The 18,437-nt window shown below is 45.3% G+C and overlaps 1 protein-coding gene and 1 long non-coding RNA gene across 2 annotated transcripts; one reads left to right on the forward strand and one right to left on the reverse strand.

Annotated features, from left to right (window-relative positions):
• Nucleotides 1-13,563: 13,563 nt before the first annotated feature.
• LOC119780689 lies at nt 13,564-14,507 on the reverse strand. The gene is made up of 2 exons (XR_005280434.1): nt 14,140-14,507; nt 13,564-13,837 (listed from the first exon to the last, which is right to left on the reverse strand). It is a non-coding gene; the product is annotated as an uncharacterized LOC119780689 (long non-coding RNA).
• On the forward strand, nt 14,126-17,774 carry LOC119780688 (L-lactate dehydrogenase B chain). Its single transcript, XM_038280804.1, has 8 exons — nt 14,126-14,280; nt 15,902-16,037; nt 16,111-16,228; nt 16,311-16,484; nt 16,564-16,737; nt 16,809-16,926; nt 17,038-17,161; nt 17,249-17,774. Exons 2-8 carry the CDS (start codon nt 15,909-15,911, stop codon nt 17,414-17,416), a joined length of 1,005 nt encoding a protein of 334 aa, XP_038136732.1. The 5' UTR covers nt 14,126-14,280; nt 15,902-15,908; the 3' UTR covers nt 17,417-17,774.
• Nucleotides 17,775-18,437: the final 663 nt, after the last annotated feature.

Genomic DNA, 18,437 nt, shown 5'->3' on the forward strand with positions numbered 1-18,437 from the left:
CCTCCTCAGATGAGCAGGGGAGCAGACACCTCCTTAGAGGAGCAGGAGAGCAGACACCTCCTCAGAGGAGCAGGGGGAGCAGACACCTCCTCCTCAGAGGAGCAGGGGAGCAGACACCTCCTCCTCAGAGGAGCAGGGGGAGCAGACACCTCCTCCTCAGAGGAGCAGGGGGAGCAGACACCTCCTCCTCAGAGGAGCAGGAGGAGCAGACACCTCCATTAGTGACGTGCTGTGCTAATGCAGGTAAACCTCTAAAACCTGCAGGACGGCGCCCCCCCCAGGACTGCCTGTGGATGGCTGCTCCACAGGAAGGAAGGGTCAGTGCTCAGAGTTTCTCCTCTTGTGACACCAGGCAGTTGCAAAACATCCTCTAGGATTTATGATTGGTCAACAGCGCGGCACATGCTGTGTTTTCTTATTGGCTACCCACAAACATCCACACACACCCCCAATCACAATAGTGACCTGCATTTGGCTGGTGATCTGTCTCTTTGGGGTCTGTTTTTTAAACGAGTTGGACCCATTAAAAACAGGACAAGTTTTCCAGACCAAGGTTATCAATAGAAAACCGATTATTTTATCTCTGGCAGAAGAGTTTACATTTTCCACACAGACCAACATATCAATTAACTATTTGGATTGCATGGATATTTTAATAGACAGTTAATTCCCAGCTTCATCTGGTGCTGCTTTACAGACACACGTTCACCTCGATCCCCTCATATAAAAATACATCACCAGGTTATATTTGCATAAACCTTCTTTGCATCTAAGGGAGCGGTTTAACTGGATTTATTCTGGATCATTGTGTTGCAGCTTATCTATTTTCTCCTGGACTCACCGACACTTTAGAAGGAATTTTTTCCTTGACAGTGAGCACCGCTGCTGCAGGGAATTCCTCCATTAAACTCCACAGCAAGTCCAGCCATGCCTGCTGCATCATGTGACCTGGACCGCCAGCTGCTGTTTCATAACGACCTTCAGTGCTGTCATAGGCCTGGACTTATTCCACAGCCTATGATAATGATTTAGCTAAAGCTGAAGGTCTGTCATAGAAGCCATTTGAGATGTTTGTGTGATGACAAAGACCAGTTTTTGGTTGAAATGTTTCTTGCTTTAAAGGGTTCCTGTTTTTCGAAAGATAATGAGGGAGAAGCGTTGTTCTGCATGAGAATTTAAACTCAGAATTAGCTGAAGTTTAAGACATATTGCAATCATAAGTCGGTTAAAGGCTCAGATGAAACCAAAGGTGACATTTTTGGCTCAAATGTGGAGACGATGTTAAGCAGCAGGAAAACAGGTCAATGGAAGAGCTGGAAGCAAAATGACGGATCGATTCCCGACTAAAAGTGGCCAAAACCTGTAAAGTGTTTAAAGGAAAAGTTTAGTCATATTTAGAATAAAACTTCTGAAAGTTCTTTAAATCTGAAATTATTCCTTCCTGTTCAATAAATGATCAGTGTTTTTAATTCAGAGTAATTTCCATGTGAATGTGCTTTACTGGAGGCAGCCATGTTTGTCAAAGAACACTACTGCCACCTACTGGTTAGTGACGTCACGGTGCGGTATCGGCTGTTGATCAAGTCCCAGTGCTGTATCTGGTGTTTGTCACAACGCGCTATTATCCAAGTCATCTTGAAAACATTCTTCTTCCAAATGTTGGCTACATATTACGGGTTTTTTCTCTGGCCAGAAGTTCGATGGCAAATCCTCCCTCTTCAAGATGGCGATCCAACGACCAACCCGTCCGTGGAGGATCAGGAATCAGAAAGGGGAAATAACTCTTTTTTTCACTTTTCCCCGATGTATTCCAGCATCCAGCTGCCATGCACGTGGGCATTGTCAGTTTCACTATAGCTCTGGTGAATTTCAATGGTGAAGTCCTCTGGAAATCTTCAATAATTGTTGTTGATTGCAGATGTGTCTAGTAGTTCCCATTGATTTAGCTTGTAAAGCGGGGAGAATGGCACTAGGCTTACCGCACCGTGACGTCACTGCTGGAAGATGGTGGGAGGGAGGAGTTACTATATTTGGGCAAACATGGCTGCTCCCAGACTCAGAGATCGTGATAAAAAATACTCTATATATATATATATATATATATATATATATATATATATATATATATATATATATATATATATATATATATATATATATATATATAACGCAAACACTCATTGGTTAGCTAAAGGAAACCATCAGAAGCAAGCAGGTGTTCTTCAAACTGCTAACGTGAATTGTCTATGCCATGCTACAATGTCGGATTCAGAAAAAGATGTTGAAATGTCTGAAAGGTCGGACACAGGCGAGAGCGTATCGGGAGATGGAGACCAACAAGACCTCCCTCATCCTTGGCCCTATCTCAAAGAAATTTTAGAAAGAGTTGAAAAATTGAGAATTCAGTTCATATAGTGGCATATGGCTGTTTTTTTTTTTAAAGGTTACTTTATACTTTTATACTTTAAGTAGTTTTTGGAGTACATACTTTTTCACTTTTATTTGAGTAAAGAGGTCAAGTTGATACTTCAAGTTTTACCAGAGTTTTTTTAAACTGCAGTATCTATACTTCTACTTAAGTAACAAATGTGTGAACTTAGACACCACTGGCTCAGACTGGTACGGTAATATAATATAGAGGACATCTAGACGCGCCCTGAGAATCCTCTCCCTATAAATATTTAATTATCTCTGAATGAATGCCTATCGTTCTCTAAGTGGATCTAAAATACATGCAATGTTTGAATTCTAACCCCTAATGTGTCTAATGGACTCAGGAAATTATTATATTTTTATCGTTCACACAAAACTATGACAGAACTCTGCTGATTAATCAGGAAATAGAACCAGAGGACAGTTGGTTTATGGAGGAAAACCTGCTGCTGACCAGGTTAGCTCTATGGAGAATGTTACCATGGCAACAGAAACAGATGATGAGGAAACCCTGAGTTCAGGATTAGAAAACTTAAGAGTTTTCAGTAAACCCGCCATGTTAAACGGAGCTCTGGTGTCCCGCACCTTTGAGACGCGTCTCTGCTTCAGTATCTCTGGTAAAGTGGGAGAGTTAAAAAAAGAACATCCCAGAACTTTACTGGAACTGGTCTGCTAGTTTAACCATTTAATTCAGGTGTTTAGAAAAATGGACTCCAAACCTGTGCCCTCAGCTGCCCTTCCTGTTTTCTAAATTACTCACACTGACCTCCTTCTGTTCAGCCTTTGCATCCGACTGCTCTGAGGAGTCCAGTCAGCTGATAGGCCTGTCAGCTTCATGGGCCTCACTGATCCCTGAAAACACTTCTCCTCCTGATTCTCCCATTTTCAGCCTCCTCTAGCAGAGCCAATGCATCCAGCATGCAGCCATCACATGGCTATGTTTACAGTCATCAGCCTGAATGGCTGACCGCTTTATACCTTCATCTCACCCTGTTGAGGAATGTGAGGAAAAAGGTTCCATGTTGGAAAGACTTCCATTCAGAATGTAAATTAACTTCTAGCTCTTTCTTTCATCCAGGTGACAGGCCCTCTTTATAGTTACCAGTGTGAGGATATATAACACTACAAGTTTTATTGCTTATTGTGAAATCAATTCATTATAATTCAATTCATTAAGCAAATTAACCTAACAGTCAATTTTTTGGACTGTGGGAGGGAGCCGGAGTACCCGGAGAGAACCCACACATGCTCAGGGAGAAACATTCAAACTCTATGCTGAAAGACCCCAGGCAGGGAATCAAACCTGCAACCTTCTTGCTGCAAGGCTTTGCATGAGCATGTAGAGGTGGCAGATATTCTCTTGCATTGTGTCATTGACCCTACAGCAATCCCTCAAACCAAGCATGCAGAAGGCAACAGTGGAGAGTAAAAACTCCTCATTAACAGGAAGTAACCTCCAGCAGAACTAGAACCAGGTGCAGTGAGACAGAAGCAGAAAAACAATATCTATAGATCAGCTGTTCTATGTTTGTTTGTTAGAAAAGCTAACGCTAAGCTAACTCCAAATGTTGCTCTGTCTGGGAAAGAAACAGCTAAACAGATGAGCTTTGAGAAATTTTTTGAAGATTTATTTATTTTTTTATTTTTTTATTTTAAGTAGGCAGAAAGGAAACAGGATTAGAGAGGGAAAGACATGCAGCAAAGGTCAACAGGCCGGGAACCTGTGACAGCCGTGTCAAGGACCTGAGCTGCTGAGTATGGGTCACCCCACTAACCCCGTCACCACAACCACACACCCCAGCTCTGAGATAACTTTAATGATAAAGTAAATGAAAGAGAGAGCACCCAGTTAGACACATAAAAATCTTAGCACATAGCTATAGGAGAGACACAGGACTAAATACTGAAAAACAGGCCAATCTCCAGCATCTAGAAACAAAGGGCCGGAGTTATCAAGATCCAATTTTGCGTGCAGTAATTTGCGCTCGCAAACTGGAATTTTGCGCGAGGGGCTGAACCACGGTTTGCGGGTGATTTAACAAGAGCGATTGCGTAACTGGTGGAAGGTGCAAAACTGTTGGAGACGCCCTATTTAAATGATGGTTTTGCGCGTTTTGTGGTTTGCGGCAAAGTAGTTTGTAGTTTGTACAAACTAGTGCATTAAGAAATTTAAATCTTACAGTGACACTCCCACCCCATCCAAATATATATATATATATATATATATATATATATATATATATATATATATATATATATATATATATAGCAATATATGGCATTGGCATGTTCCACCTGACCATATAGAGTCAGATACCGTTAGCAAAATTGCTTTCAGGTTTAATAAATCACTTTGCGAGTGCTAAATTAATATATTTACATGTTCTCCTCCCACAAGACGCACTTTTGCGTGTAAACGCCCCATATTGCATATTCATTGCAGAAAAAGTACTAAATGGATAAGAGGCGCTATTTAGCACGTTTTAAAGACCAAATCCTTTTAGCACGCTGTTGATAGATCAGTTTGTACATTTTTTAGCATGCGCAGTGAAATAGCTCACGTTTTTATACACGCAAACCTTTGATAGATCCGCCCTATGGTGTTGATGGAAGCAGCACAGCTGATGTTTCTCTCCAGGATGGAGTCACAGCCAAACAGGAACAGACCAGATGAAGCTACTATGAGGAAAAGCAGAGAGAGCAGAACGTTAGAGATTGAACTAACAGATTCTGCAGAGTGGGAGAATAGAGATAGAATGAAGCAGAATGATGAAAAAGGGGTCCCTATGTCCTCCAGCAGTCTAAGCCTATAGCAGCATAACTATAGAGATAGCTCAGGATAACCTGAGCCACTCTAACTATAAGCTTTATCAAAAAGGAAAGTTTTAAGCCTAGCCTTAAAAGTAGACAGGGTGTCTGCCTCACGGACTAAAACTGGTAGTTGGTTCCACAGGAGAGGAGCCTGATAACTAAAAGATCTGCCTCCCATTCTACTTTTAGAAATTCTAGGAACCACTAGTAAACCTGCAGATTGAGAGCAAAGTGCTCTGTTAGGAACATAAGGAACAATCAGATCTCTGATATAAGATGGAGCTTGGCCATTTAAGGCTTTATATGTGAGAAGGAGGATTTTAAATTCTATTCTGGATTTAACAGGAAGCTGAAATGGTAAAAATATGATGTTTTTCTTTAAATTACATGATACACAGGAAGCATCAGTATGCATTGAGAATCCGATTAATCTTAAGTGTAAATTGTCTTTTTTCATAAAGCCTAAACGCAGTAGCTTATCTGCTTTTGTTTCAGTAAAGGTTGAATAAACATTTTGTCTGCCTGTTGTTTGGCTGCAGATCACATGCTTCTAATAGGCTCCTGCAGGTAGGTCACCTTCTGTTTTCAGTGTTAACAGAAAGGAAACAGTCTGAGGGTACATGTATTTACTGTTCAGTCGGTGCAAGGTTGTTCAGTCTGCAGGATGACCTTGGTCTTTGGTTGATCTAAACAACTAACCAGCAGTTGACTTTAGTTGTTCTGTTGCATGTTGGCCAAAGCTCACATATCTACCATGAGTTGCTCTTAGAGGCAGCAGAGTGGATCACAGAAACTATATCTACAGTGCGTTTAAAGCAATGCTCAAACAGGTCAGCTGCACCCAAACAGTGTCAACACCATCTAACTCCAACCAAAGGTGAAGCAGGCAAATCGTAGCCCAGACTTTTCCTGTGCAGCTGCATCGCTGTGGCTGTGGGTTGACTGGAACTCTGGCTGACTGAAATGTGGTGATATGTTTGCACTTTCACCATGGCTGCATAAGTTAAGATGACAAAACTATCTGAATGGATTCTTACGGTAGGGGAACAATGTGCAGGAAGGGCGACAGTAAGTTTTTGGCTGTCTGAATTAGCTTGTACTCATCATCTTCAGTTTATACAGAACCTGGAGGCAGAGGCAGAAGTCTCAGACAGTGGTGCCTCCAGAAATGTTCCATAGGGGGGACCAGATGGGGCCACTAAAAATCTTGGGGTGGCCACTGAAACGTAAGGCCATAATTTCAGGGTTTGAATCGACTATAGTGGTAAACCTGCCTGTAGAAATCAAACTTCAGTAACACCTACTCAGATTTTGGTTTATTGTGTGATTTTTTTTATGTTACGTTGCTGGCTGTGCAGAATGGGAGGAAATGCAAAATGGATGCTACTACAATTTACCCTGGTGATTAGGGTGGCCAGTGGGGGCCAGGGCATTGCACAGGGTGGCCATGGCCACCCCTTGATGGCGCCACTGATCTCGGAGAGATGTGCAGACTCTCCCCAAACACCTCCTCCAGCCACTGTCTACTACCACTTAAGAAGTACCAACCTCCTCCGTCCCTCCCTTAAGCCTAGTTTATGCCCAGAGACAAGGTCGTCTGCGTGTGTGTCGCAGTCAACGCAGATATGTCCCGCCTCTTCCGCAGAGACACCCCAAAAATTGTAGATGACTGCAGACATCCGCTCCACACTGCGTATCTCCTGTTTGGTACCTTACCGGCTTGTATTGTTTGTATGACCGCCATTGTGGAAAACGACTGGTGAAGATGGACCGGCTAGAAGATGGGGTCTGCAAAGTGAATCTATTTCTAGATCAATCAGCTGCATCTCAGTCAAGGTGCGCATTGGTCCAGTCGCCATTGTTGTTGAATGACAACTTCACTGTGCAACTTCACTGGTTCCCTGTGCAGCTCCACTGGCATTCAATATAAAAATCTCATATTAACTTTCAAGGCCCTTCATCCCCTTGCCCCCCTCATACCTGTCAAGGCTCCTGCATGTAAGTGCTGGTAGGGTGTGCCTGAAAAAACATCTCTGAGGATCTACCGGATGGCAGAGCTCCTCTCTCTGCTTTGAAGGGAGTGCCTGGCTGCCCTAAAGGGAAGCTGTTGGTCATGACCCAGAATGAACGAGCATTAACGAGGAGGAATGTGGACTGACTGATAAATCCAGAACTTTGCCTTTTGGCTAGGCTCTCTCTTCCACAACAGACTGGTTCATGAACCTGTCTGTCCATTTCCCTCCATCTTCTCTTCAGTCAGAGATATTTGAACTCCTCTGTTTGAGGCAGAAGATTTTCAATTAGTTGAAGACAGCGAGCCACCTTTTATCCAAGAAGCATTGGTTTGGACTTGGAGGAGCTGATCTTTATTCCGGCCACTTTGCACTCGCCTGGAAAGTTCTAACACATGCAACTGATCTTACCTGGGGGGAATGAGCAGAAACCCCCCCGGCCCTTGGATGCACCTAGAAAACCTGCCTATTAAGGTCATGAAAAAGACTGGTGACAGAGGGCCACCATGTTGGGGCCCAGTATGCACTGGGAACAGGTCCAACTTAATGCCGCTGCTCTGTCAGATCAGCATACCTATAGCCAATACGCATGAGCAAGATGTCCAATTTGCGTTTATCCCTTTAGTCATGTACAAAAAACTGTTTAAGGTCAGATGGCGATACGCTTCACCAAAAAGTACGTCGTTAAATAGTTTTTTTGTACATGACTAAAGGGATACACGCCCGTCGAGGTAGTTTAAAGTCTTAAAATCAATTTTTCCGTATAAAACTAAAGGGATAAATGGGTATTGACTATGGGTATTCCGGGTTGACCAGACTCCTGCTTCATTTTTACTGCTTCTAAGTCGCCCTTAGCTTTCATAGAGCTGAGATTAGGAGCCTTTGCTTAATGACCTCATCAATTTCTATCTGGTATCACTCAGCCTCAACGTTGAGCTCTTTATTTCCAGCGACGCGACATTCCAGGTCCCCAGACCCTGTTTCAGCGTCGCTACTCAGGTTCCCGTGGAGCTGGATGATTTTTTGATGCTTAAAATGCATCCAGTGTGAATGCAGCATTATAAAGCTGCATTAGCACAGGTTCTGTGGGTTTCTAGAGCTGACTGACAATCTTTGGACAAAAACACCTTAAAACTTGTTCATCTCTATGAAAATCTGCCCTAAGAGGTGAAAACAAATGAACCATGTTTGTTTCAGCTCTGCACAGTTCCCTCAGTGAGTCCCACTTAGGAGTAAAAGCAGCTCAGTGCATTCCTGTTGGAGTGCAGCGACCAGAGGTCTATTCTGGTCGGACAGCTTCTATTTTTAAAATCCTTTCCATTGTTCTTAGTAACAGCCCGTGTGTGAAGGGTCAGCCACTCGTACCCCGCTGTAAACTCAAAGCCTTCTCTGAGCTTTTAGATGATAACCTTATTTGCTGATTTAATAACAGCTTCTATGCTCTGCAGCTCTGGAACAAACTGCATGAAGAGCAGAGACATCCAGACACCTTTTGAGCAGGACGGCGCTGCAGAGCATCCATGATGCTTTGAGTCAAAGATTTCAAAGTTTACAGGTAATGTTGATTCTAAGTTCAACCAAAACGGTAACAAACAGAGACCTAAACGCTTTATAGAGAAGATGATTATATCCACTGTTAGGATAATTATCACTAAGCCTGGATCTGGTTCTGGTCTACCCTGTCTACTTTTAAGGCTAGGCTTAAAACTTTCCTTTTTGATAAAGTTTATAGTTAGAGTGGCTCAGGTTATCCTGAGCTATCTCTATAGTTATGCTGCTATAGGCTTAGACTGCTGGAGGACATAGGGACCCCTTTTTCATCATTCTGCTTCATTCTCTCTCTGTTCTCCCACTCTGCAGAATCTGTTAGTTCAATCTCTAACGTTCTGCTCTCTCTGCTTTTTCTCATAGTAGCTTCATGTGGTCTGTTCCTGTTTGGCTGTGACTCCATCCTGGAGAGAAATATCAGGTTATCCTGAGCTATCTGTAGTAATCTCTGCTATAGGCTCCCTTTTCAGAGGCATAGACCAGTATTAGGTTTTGCAGGTCAACAAAGACCTCAATGACCTGTTCGTCCGTTTAAATTTGAATGTTTTCTAAACAAAAACAAGGCTTTGTTGGTCCACTCTATCAAGCCTGGAACTCAACGCTACTATGATATTTTGAATTGAAAAAGCTTCCTGGATAGGAAGAGAAACGTCTTCAAACTTGGAAACAAAGTCCAGAAATGAGCTGAGAATTCAACCAGAAACAAACATTTCATAGATTAAAATAAAGATTAGAATAAATCCTGTGGATAGCATCACGCTGTCAGTGAGCAGCACCACAGGAGAGGGAGAGACTGATCAGTGGCTGGGATGAGTAGAACCCTTTCCAGCTGAAGAGGAGGTGCAACAGACAGACAGACAGACTCTCTTCACAGTGACATCATCATGTTCTCCTGCTGCAAATGATCGACTTCATCCTGTCTCAGTGTCCCTGCTCCTCGGGTCCTTCATGTTTCAGATGTGTCTCTCCTACCTGAATGATTGAATTAGCACCTCAGCAGCCATCAAAGGCTGCAGAAGCCTGTTAATCATGTTTTTATTCAGGTCAGAGTGACTGAAGGCAGGAAGCAGCTAAAGAATGTAGGACGGAGGGCCCTGAGGACCAGGGTTCAGAAACTCTCTCCTTTAGTTACTGCCTGAGCTTTTACTAAATGTCTTTCATCTTTTAGACATTATTACTGGCTTAGATTGAACAGATTGTTGATTATATGTAGGATCATGTCCACAATTTAAGAAAGAGAGAAAAATAGATTGATCTGAATATCCAAACAAATGATGGTTCCCATGCATTATGTTTATGTTTGTTATGTTTAAGCCTTAATTTACCGAAAAAAATAAAACTATTTTTGCAAAGTGGAATGCAACAAATTCCACTACAATTTCTAAAATATAGAAAGCCTGCTGGACCTTTAATCTAATTAAAGGTCCCATCCTCAGTGTAATCTGACCTGCTATTCATCTAATTCATCCGTCTTCTACCACTTATTCCATCAGGGCCACAATGGGGCCGGTGCCTAATCCCAGCAGTCTAAGGGCCAAAGACAGGGGCCACCCTGGACAGGTGGCCAGTCTAGCACAGGAAAACACTCAACCACTGACTTGCATTTCTCCTTTATGTCTGCAGCCTAACTGTAAACCCAACAGGTTCTAAACTAAACTCAATTGAAAGCTTAGTCCTAAACCATAAAACAGCATTTTACCCGAGGGACCAGTCATTGGCTCCCTACTAGGAGGAGTCGGTCCCCACCGTGCAACAGGCAGGTTTTCTGGAAAGTGGGAGGAATCAAGGCTATCCAGAGAGAACCACTGCATGCATGTGGGGAACATTTAAAAAAGATGCTGGACCAAGAATCGAACCCTGGACCTTTGTTGCTGCAAGGCAGCAGCGCACTAACTGCAGGGGGAATTTACTGTTTGGCATTACTAGGCAGGTGCCTAGGGCCCCAAGCTCCTCGGGGCCCCATAAAACTCTGTTTTATGGGGCCCCGAGGCACCTGCCCAAAAACAAAAACATAAACATTAATTATGTTTTGATAAAAATCCTTTGGCTAAAATGCCATCAGAACGCTGATAATACTAAGTGTGTCTCAGTCCCCCCTTCAGTGTCCACCATCTTGGATCAGTCCATTTGCTGCTCATGTTCAGAAAGGTCCAATCAGACAGCAGCAAACCATTTGAAAACAAACCATGCAAAGAGCAGTGTTGCCAACTTAGCGCTTTAGTCGCTATATTTAGCCACTTTTCAGACCCCTCTAGAACTTTGATTTCTAAAAAGCTCCTAGCGCCAAATCTAGAGACTTTTTTCTGCTACTGGAGACTTTGGAGACAACATCTAAAAGCAGCGAACTCTGCTCTCCAGAGCAAGTAGATTGGTAACCCCGCCTCCTGCTCTCCTCTATCTTGTCTGCTGTCATGATTCATGCAGCTATTATTTCATCCAAATGAAAAATGGAGAACAGAGAAGCAGATCATGGCTTGTCTACAGTGAAAAGAAGGACTGGGTTATTTACTTTGGCCTTTTTGGAAACACAGGAAGGAGCAATCAGCTAAGTGAGCTTAGTGCTTGGAAAAAATCTTTCATTCCTTTAGAGACAGCATGAAAAGTCAGCTGAGTACAAAACATAGAGAGGAAAACAAGAAGAAAAGGGACAAGAAGAGAGGGACACAACCTAGAACAGATAATGGATGGCTATTCTATTAACATTTCTCTATCTGCAGAATGGGTCTGTTAGATGTGCCGTCTTCTCAATTCAGAGGGGCCCCTGCCTGTCTTTGCCTAGGGCCCCACATTTCCTAAATCCGCCCCTGATTAGAGCTCCAGCTATGGAGCTAATGATTTATGATTTAATAATTCAGGTAGAAACAGCTTTTCTACATTCTGCTTTTATTCAATTAAATTGATGGTAAAAATATATATTTTTTCTGTAATTCTGTTTTCTCCTCTGACCCTGACAAGATCAAACCGAGGTTATTAGCAACCAAAAGAGGCTTCCTTTAAATGGCTATAAGTGATAAAAGTAAGAATTTATTTTTATATTTGTATTGTTCACTGTAAAGTTTGTACTGTTGTGTTTTAGATTTCAGAGACAACAGATGGAAAATAACCTCTTGGCTGATTCTGGTGCATCTGCAGCAATGCTAATTAATTCACACTGTCAAATTAATGAAATTAAAAAGTGATGCATGACACATTTAGCGAGTATTTTCACCATCGCTCTTCAGGTTAATCGATGGACTATGTTGAAAGGATGAGCTGGATGTGGACTTGGACCTTCAGCAGAGAGGACATTACATCATCCATTAGTGACGGCGGCAGACGTGCTGCACCATGTGAGCGCTGCATGGGTGACCCTCATTATTGGGAACCTGATCACCTGCCTAAGGCACGGTTCTGTTACCGGGCTGCTGGTTCACCTCAGGCCATTAAAAGCTGGGTTTGTGTAAAACAGATCCATTCTACAGATAGAAAAATGTTAATAGAATAGACATCCATTATCTGTTCTAGGTTTTGTCCCTGGTAGCTGATTGCTCCTTCCTGTGTTTCCAAAAAGGCCAAAGTAAATAACCCAGTCCTTCTTTTCACTGTAGACAAGCCATGATCTGCTTCTCTGTTCTCCATTTTTCATTTGGATGAAATAATAGCTGCATGAATCATGACAGCAGACAAGATAGAGGAGAGCAGGAGGCGGGGTTACCAATCTACTTGCTCTGGAGAGCAGAGTTCGCTGCTTTTAGATGTTGTCTCCAAAGTCTCCAGTAGCAGAAAAAAGTCTCTAGATTTGGCGCTAGGAGCTTTTTAGAAATCAAAGTTCTAGAGGGGTCTGAAAAGTGGCTAAATATAGCGACTAAAGCGCTAAGTTAGCAACACTGCTCTTTGCATGGTTTGTTTTCAAATGGTTTGCTGTTGTCTGTTTGGACCTTTCTGAACATGTGCAGCAAATGGACTGATCCAATATGGTGGACACTGAAGGGGGGGGGGGGCTGAGACACACTGAATATTATCAGCGTTCTGACGGCATTTTAGCCAAAGGGTTTTTATAAAAAACATAATTAATGTGCAGAAATAAGGAATAGTAGTATTAACCATACATGGAAACAGAGTTTATGAGGCCCCCAGGAACTTGGGGCCCTAGGCAGCTGCCTAGTATAGCCTAATGGTAAATCCCCCCCCTGCCTCTAACGATGCTTTAGGTCTAGCAGTAGTAATCATGTTCTGCTCTAAACATGCTAATAAACTGGGATTTAAACCAGGATGTTTCTGCCCAGTCTGATGACATCACTCACCCTTTATGAACTCAGAGAAAGTCTGGACTTTACCCAGACTATTGCAACACCTTGATGCCCTTTGTTTTTCTAGCCAGTCTAATATAGATCTGCTCCTGGTGATGACCCACTTTGGACTGACTGGGTTGATAACTGAACGCTGCTCAGCAGCTGGTCGGTACCTGCTGACAGCATAAAGGTTCAGCTCTCTGGATTCATGTTTGCATTCTAGCCTTTATAACCATAAGTGGGTCAGTTTAATGTTTGGACTTTTCTATAGAGCTGCAGTAGTTTTGGTTCCAGATCTATGTTTGATCAGAGTAAAGCTGTGGATAAAGAAATATATCCCAGCGTTACCTGCAGGAAGTTCCTCACAGGAGGATCTTGGTGAAGTAAAACCTGATCTGTGTGGAATGAGCAGAGGGACATTTCTGGGTCTTCCTTCATGTAAATGAAAATCAGCATTTGATGGAAGGAAAAGTGCTGAAATGATTCATTTGATTTGTTGGAATCCTGCAGAATTTATTCAACGTCTCCAGAAAAAGGAAAACATGAATGAGTGAAACTATGTGGGCCTCAGATTGTGAAAACATGGGTTCTTCATTTCTAAGGGCCACTCCAGGTCATCGACTGTGTGAGAGGAGCCCAGAGGCAAGATCTGCAGGAGCCATGTAGAGATGGACCTTCTGAGCTTCCGTACTTTGTCCTTCATGCAGGCTGCAAAGGGAAGGAAGTGGTTTTCCTCTCTATGGGGCCGTCTGTACAGTTAAGCTGTGAAAGATGAGGAGGAATATTTATAGATTATTTTTCACTCCGTCATTCATTTATAAAAAAACTTCCAAACTAAATATTTAGATTTCCAGAAAGCTAAATATTTATTTTCCAAACTAAATACTTGTTTTGTTAAATAAATATTGAGCTTGGCGCTAGCTAAATGTTTAGCAACAGAAACACTGATCTTGTCTATAAATATAATAAACACATTAATGGAAACAATAACTTTATTTTTCCATAGAACTAATGACTGAAAACAAACAGTAAACAGCAGCTCCTCTGATCATCATCTTCATCACCTGGTGGGAGGAAGGATAAAAGGGTGACGTAAGAGCCGCCCTGCTCAGCCCCTCCCCCTCCTCAGCCCATCCTCCTCTTCCTCTTCCTGCTCCTCCACTGCTCCTCTGCTGCTCCGCTCACATCACAGCCTCTCCTGATCGGTGAGTTTGGTTCATGTTCGTTTCCCTGGTCCGGTCCGGTTCGGTTCGGTTCGATTCGGTCCGGGGCTGCCCGTACCGGTAGGGCTGCGACTCCGTGCTGCGTGCAGCGGGCCTCAGCATCCATGGCCGCTCCGCGCGCTGCGGCGGGATCCGCTCACATTGACAGTCGCACGCGGCCCTCAGGGGCCGCTCTGCCGGAACCTGTCGGTTCGGTTCTGCTGCGCAGGCAGACAACGGAAGTATTGGACTGGTTTGGAACTTCCGGTTGAAAAATGTTCAGTAAAATGTAAAGTTGTGACGCAAACAGAACCGGAACCAGAACCCAGCAGCTCCTCCAACCACCGCGTCACTCCGCCCGCAGCCTCCATCTTTGCTCCGCATGAAGGTCGACAGAGGACGGCCAGGGCGACCTTAATGGGGCCCCTGAGGGCCCCCATGCTCTCCTCCTCTGACCTTGGTGTTAGCCTGTTGAGCTAACAGGCTACATGCTTCAAGGCCCTGGCCTCATCCCCGGCCTTCCAACTGGCCCAGAACCGGTCCGGTCCGGGTCACCGGACCTACAGCTGCTTCTAAAATGGACCTGCATGGTGCTGCTTATGGATCTCAGGCTCTGACAGAGGCTCCAGGTTCTGAGCATCAGTAGACCCATCAGCTGGACTTGCTGAGGCTCAGCTGCTCCTCCCCCACCTGTTGCTGCGCACTTCCAGACAGCTGGCTGCAAAGAGGCAGCATCGTGGAAAATGTGGTGGTTCATGAAGGACAGCCGGTTCTGACCCTTTGACCTTGGGTTGCTGCAGAGTGGACCAGCAGAACCAGCTGTGCTCCAGAAGCAGCAGAGCTTTTAGCTTCCCGTCCTCCATCCTGTCGGGTCTTATTTGGTTCTGGTTGATGTGAATTTTGGGTCAACAGTTAGTAAATTCCTGAAAGGATTACTGCAGCCGTCCCCAACCTTTTTTGCACCACGGACCGCTATATGTCAGACAATATTTTCACGGACTGAGGTGAACTGGCATAAAATCAAATACAAACAGCATAAAAATAAAACAAGGCGGTCCCATTTAGGCGTAATCGGAGAAAATGACGGAGAAAATGACAGACGAAGTGTGCTCCTGATGTCCAGTCTGCTCCGTAGCTTTGTTTTGGTCGCTGTAATCGCAGAAAATCCCGCTTCACAAAGACAGGATGTTATAGATAGGAAGAGTCTTAACCTGTGTCAAGAGGCACAGATGCAACGACTGATGTTATTGGGAGAGAATACCGCAATTTTTTATATTTTTCAAAATAAAACATCACTCACACTCTGATTGTTGATACATTTTTATATATATATATATATAGTCCGCGGCCCGGTAGTTGGGGACCGCTGGATTATTGAAATAATCCCTACTTTAAAATTCCCAGAATTCAGTTTGTGGCTGCAGCGCGTTTCTCTTCAGCTTTTATGTAAAATGTTGTCAGGTTTTTGTTGCTCAATCTCCACATTATTTTGCGTAGACTGACAGAAATGCGTCTCAGTGGGCGTGATGCTGTACAGCTCCACCTGCAGGGCATCAGTGGGAGCTGCAGACGGCCATCATGGCGAGGCGCTGAGTGACAGGAAGTCTTTGCTCTGTTCCTGCAGGTCAGTCATGTCTTCAGTCCTGAAGAAGTTGATCACCCCCGTGGCCGGCGCCACCGCCGAGCCGCCCAGGAACAAGGTGACGGTGGTCGGCGTGGGCCAGGTCGGCATGGCGTGCGCCGTCAGCATCCTGCTGCGGGTAAGACTCTTGTCCATCCAGTGGAGAGAAGCGGCTGGCGTTGGCGCTAACCTGTCCCGTCTCGCCGCGTCAGGACCTGTGCGATGAGCTGGCTCTGGTGGACGTGATGGAGGACCGCCTCAAAGGGGAGATGATGGACCTGCAGCACGGCCTGCTTTTCCTCAAGACGTCCAAGGTGGTTGCGGATAAAGGTGAGCGGCCGCTCCGTGTTCCCGCCGGTGCCCCTCCCTGCCGACGCTGTCCAACAGGTCTGCTTTGTGTCTCTGCTGTCAGACTACGCCGTGACGGCGAACTCCCGCCTGGTGGTGGTGACGGCCGGCGTCCGCCAGCAGGAGGGCGAGAGCCGCCTCAACCTGGTCCAGAGGAACGTCAACGTCTTCAAGTCCATCATCCCGCAGATCGTGAAGTACAGCCCCAACTGCACCATTCTGGTGGTGTCTAACCCTGGTGAGAACGGCGCCCCCTGCTGGTCGCCTGCTGGTGCTGCTGGTCATAACCCTGTCCTTCTGCTTCCACCAAATGACAGTGGATGTTCTGACCTACGTCACCTGGAAGCTGAGCGGTCTGCCCAAACATCGCGTCATCGGCAGCGGCACCAACCTGGACTCCGCCCGTTTCCGCCAAATGATGGCCGAACGCCTCGGCATCCACTCCAGTTCCTTCAACGGCTGGGTGCTGGGCGAGCACGGAGACACCAGCGGTGAGTCCGGTTCTCCTGAAACCGCTCCCGGGACGCCGGCGCCGCGCTAACCTGATGTGCTTCCACCGCAGTTCCTGTGTGGAGCGGCGCCAACGTGGCCGGAGTAAACCTGCAGAAGCTGAACCCGGAGATCGGCACCGATGGCGATAAGGAGCAGTGGAAGGCCACCCACAAAGCCGTGGTGGACAGGTCAGTGGTCCCGTTATCAACGCCGCTCTCCTTCCCGATCGCTCGGGTGACGGCGGAATCCACCGCGGTTCTGGAGGCGGCGTTGAGTAACTCTGAAGCTCTGTGTTCCAGCGCCTACGAGGTGATCAAGCTGAAGGGCTACACCAACTGGGCCATTGGCTTCAGCGTGGCGGACCTGACTGAGAGCATCGTGAAGAACCTGAGCCGGGTCCACCCGGTCTCCACCATGGTTAAGGTCAGCCCAGCTCCTCTGGCGAGGTGCTCTGTAACTAGGCGTCGATAGGGGGCGGTTCCTCAGCTTGCTTCTGTTCTCGTGTTCCAGGATATGTTTGGAATCGGTGAGGAGGTCTTCCTGTCGCTGCCCTGCATCCTGAACGGCAGCGGCGTCGGCAGCGTGGTCAACATGACGCTGACCGATGCAGAGGTTGCCCAGCTGAAGAAGAGCGCCGACACGCTGTGGGGCATCCAGAAGGACCTGAAGGACCTGTGAACGGGTCAGGGGACCCGGCAGTCTCGAGGCACCCCTTTTCCACTCTAACACTCTTTCTGTAGGAAGCTGTGAGCTTCTGCTTCCAGCAGACGTCTGCTGCTCCTGTCTGTCGGTGATGTTAGCTGATTTCTAGTCTTCTCGGTTAGGATTCCTACACGAGGCTTTAAAGATCAAACCACGCCCCCTTCCAGGTGTTCTCCTGATTTTACTTTGCTCCTTCAGCTTCAGGGATTCTCCTAGAAACTCCTCGGGCCTCGTACCAAACGGTTGCTAACGTTAACAGATGTCCTTCAAACAGCTGTGTGTCCAGACTTGTATAATCAGATGTGTTGGAATAATAAATGTTCTCACAAAGGTGTCTTCTGACTGGTTTCTAAAGCCGCCTCCTGTCTGCTTCCGATGGTCCGGCAGGCTTCAGACGTAGACGGAGCGTTGGCGCATTGGGGGGGTGAGCAGCGCTGGGGGCAAAGCAGGAAGTAGAACTTCAGAGGACAGGACTTAGTGATGTCATCAAACGCAGATCTGAGGTTTTTGGGGTTATAGATCCACAGAAATGTTAAAGATAAAACAGTGAAAGTGCAAAAAAATGAACAAGTTAGCAGCAGAAGGTAGAAATTTATAGAATAAGAAGAAATCCAATCCTGGATGGAAACGTTCTATTGTCAATAAGACAGATGAGGGTCCAATAGCAGCCATTCAAAATGGCCGCTCCCAGTAAAACACCAGCTGAATGGCAGCCCCCCTCCAGCCCATGTTGTTTTCCTCTGACTCCACCCTGTCACTGAATAACGGGGTCTGACCAGGAGATGACGCTTCTGTAGATCTAAACGTCCACAAATCATGACAGAATATTTTAGTACAAAGATTGATTAAAGCAGAATCTCAGGGGACATTTTGAATGGCGGCCCCTGTAATGGTGACAGAGGCGTAACTTTCTGAAGGCCTGGTGTGGACACGTCCACAATAAGTTCAGCTTTTTTTCCCTTTAGCCAAAGGTAACAGAGGTTGGCTGCAGCTATCT

Source organism: Cyprinodon tularosa, unplaced genomic scaffold (genome assembly GCF_016077235.1).
Source record: "Cyprinodon tularosa strain WSP-4 unplaced genomic scaffold, ASM1607723v1 ctg1643, whole genome shotgun sequence".
NCBI lineage: Eukaryota > Metazoa > Chordata > Actinopteri > Cyprinodontiformes > Cyprinodontidae > Cyprinodon > Cyprinodon tularosa.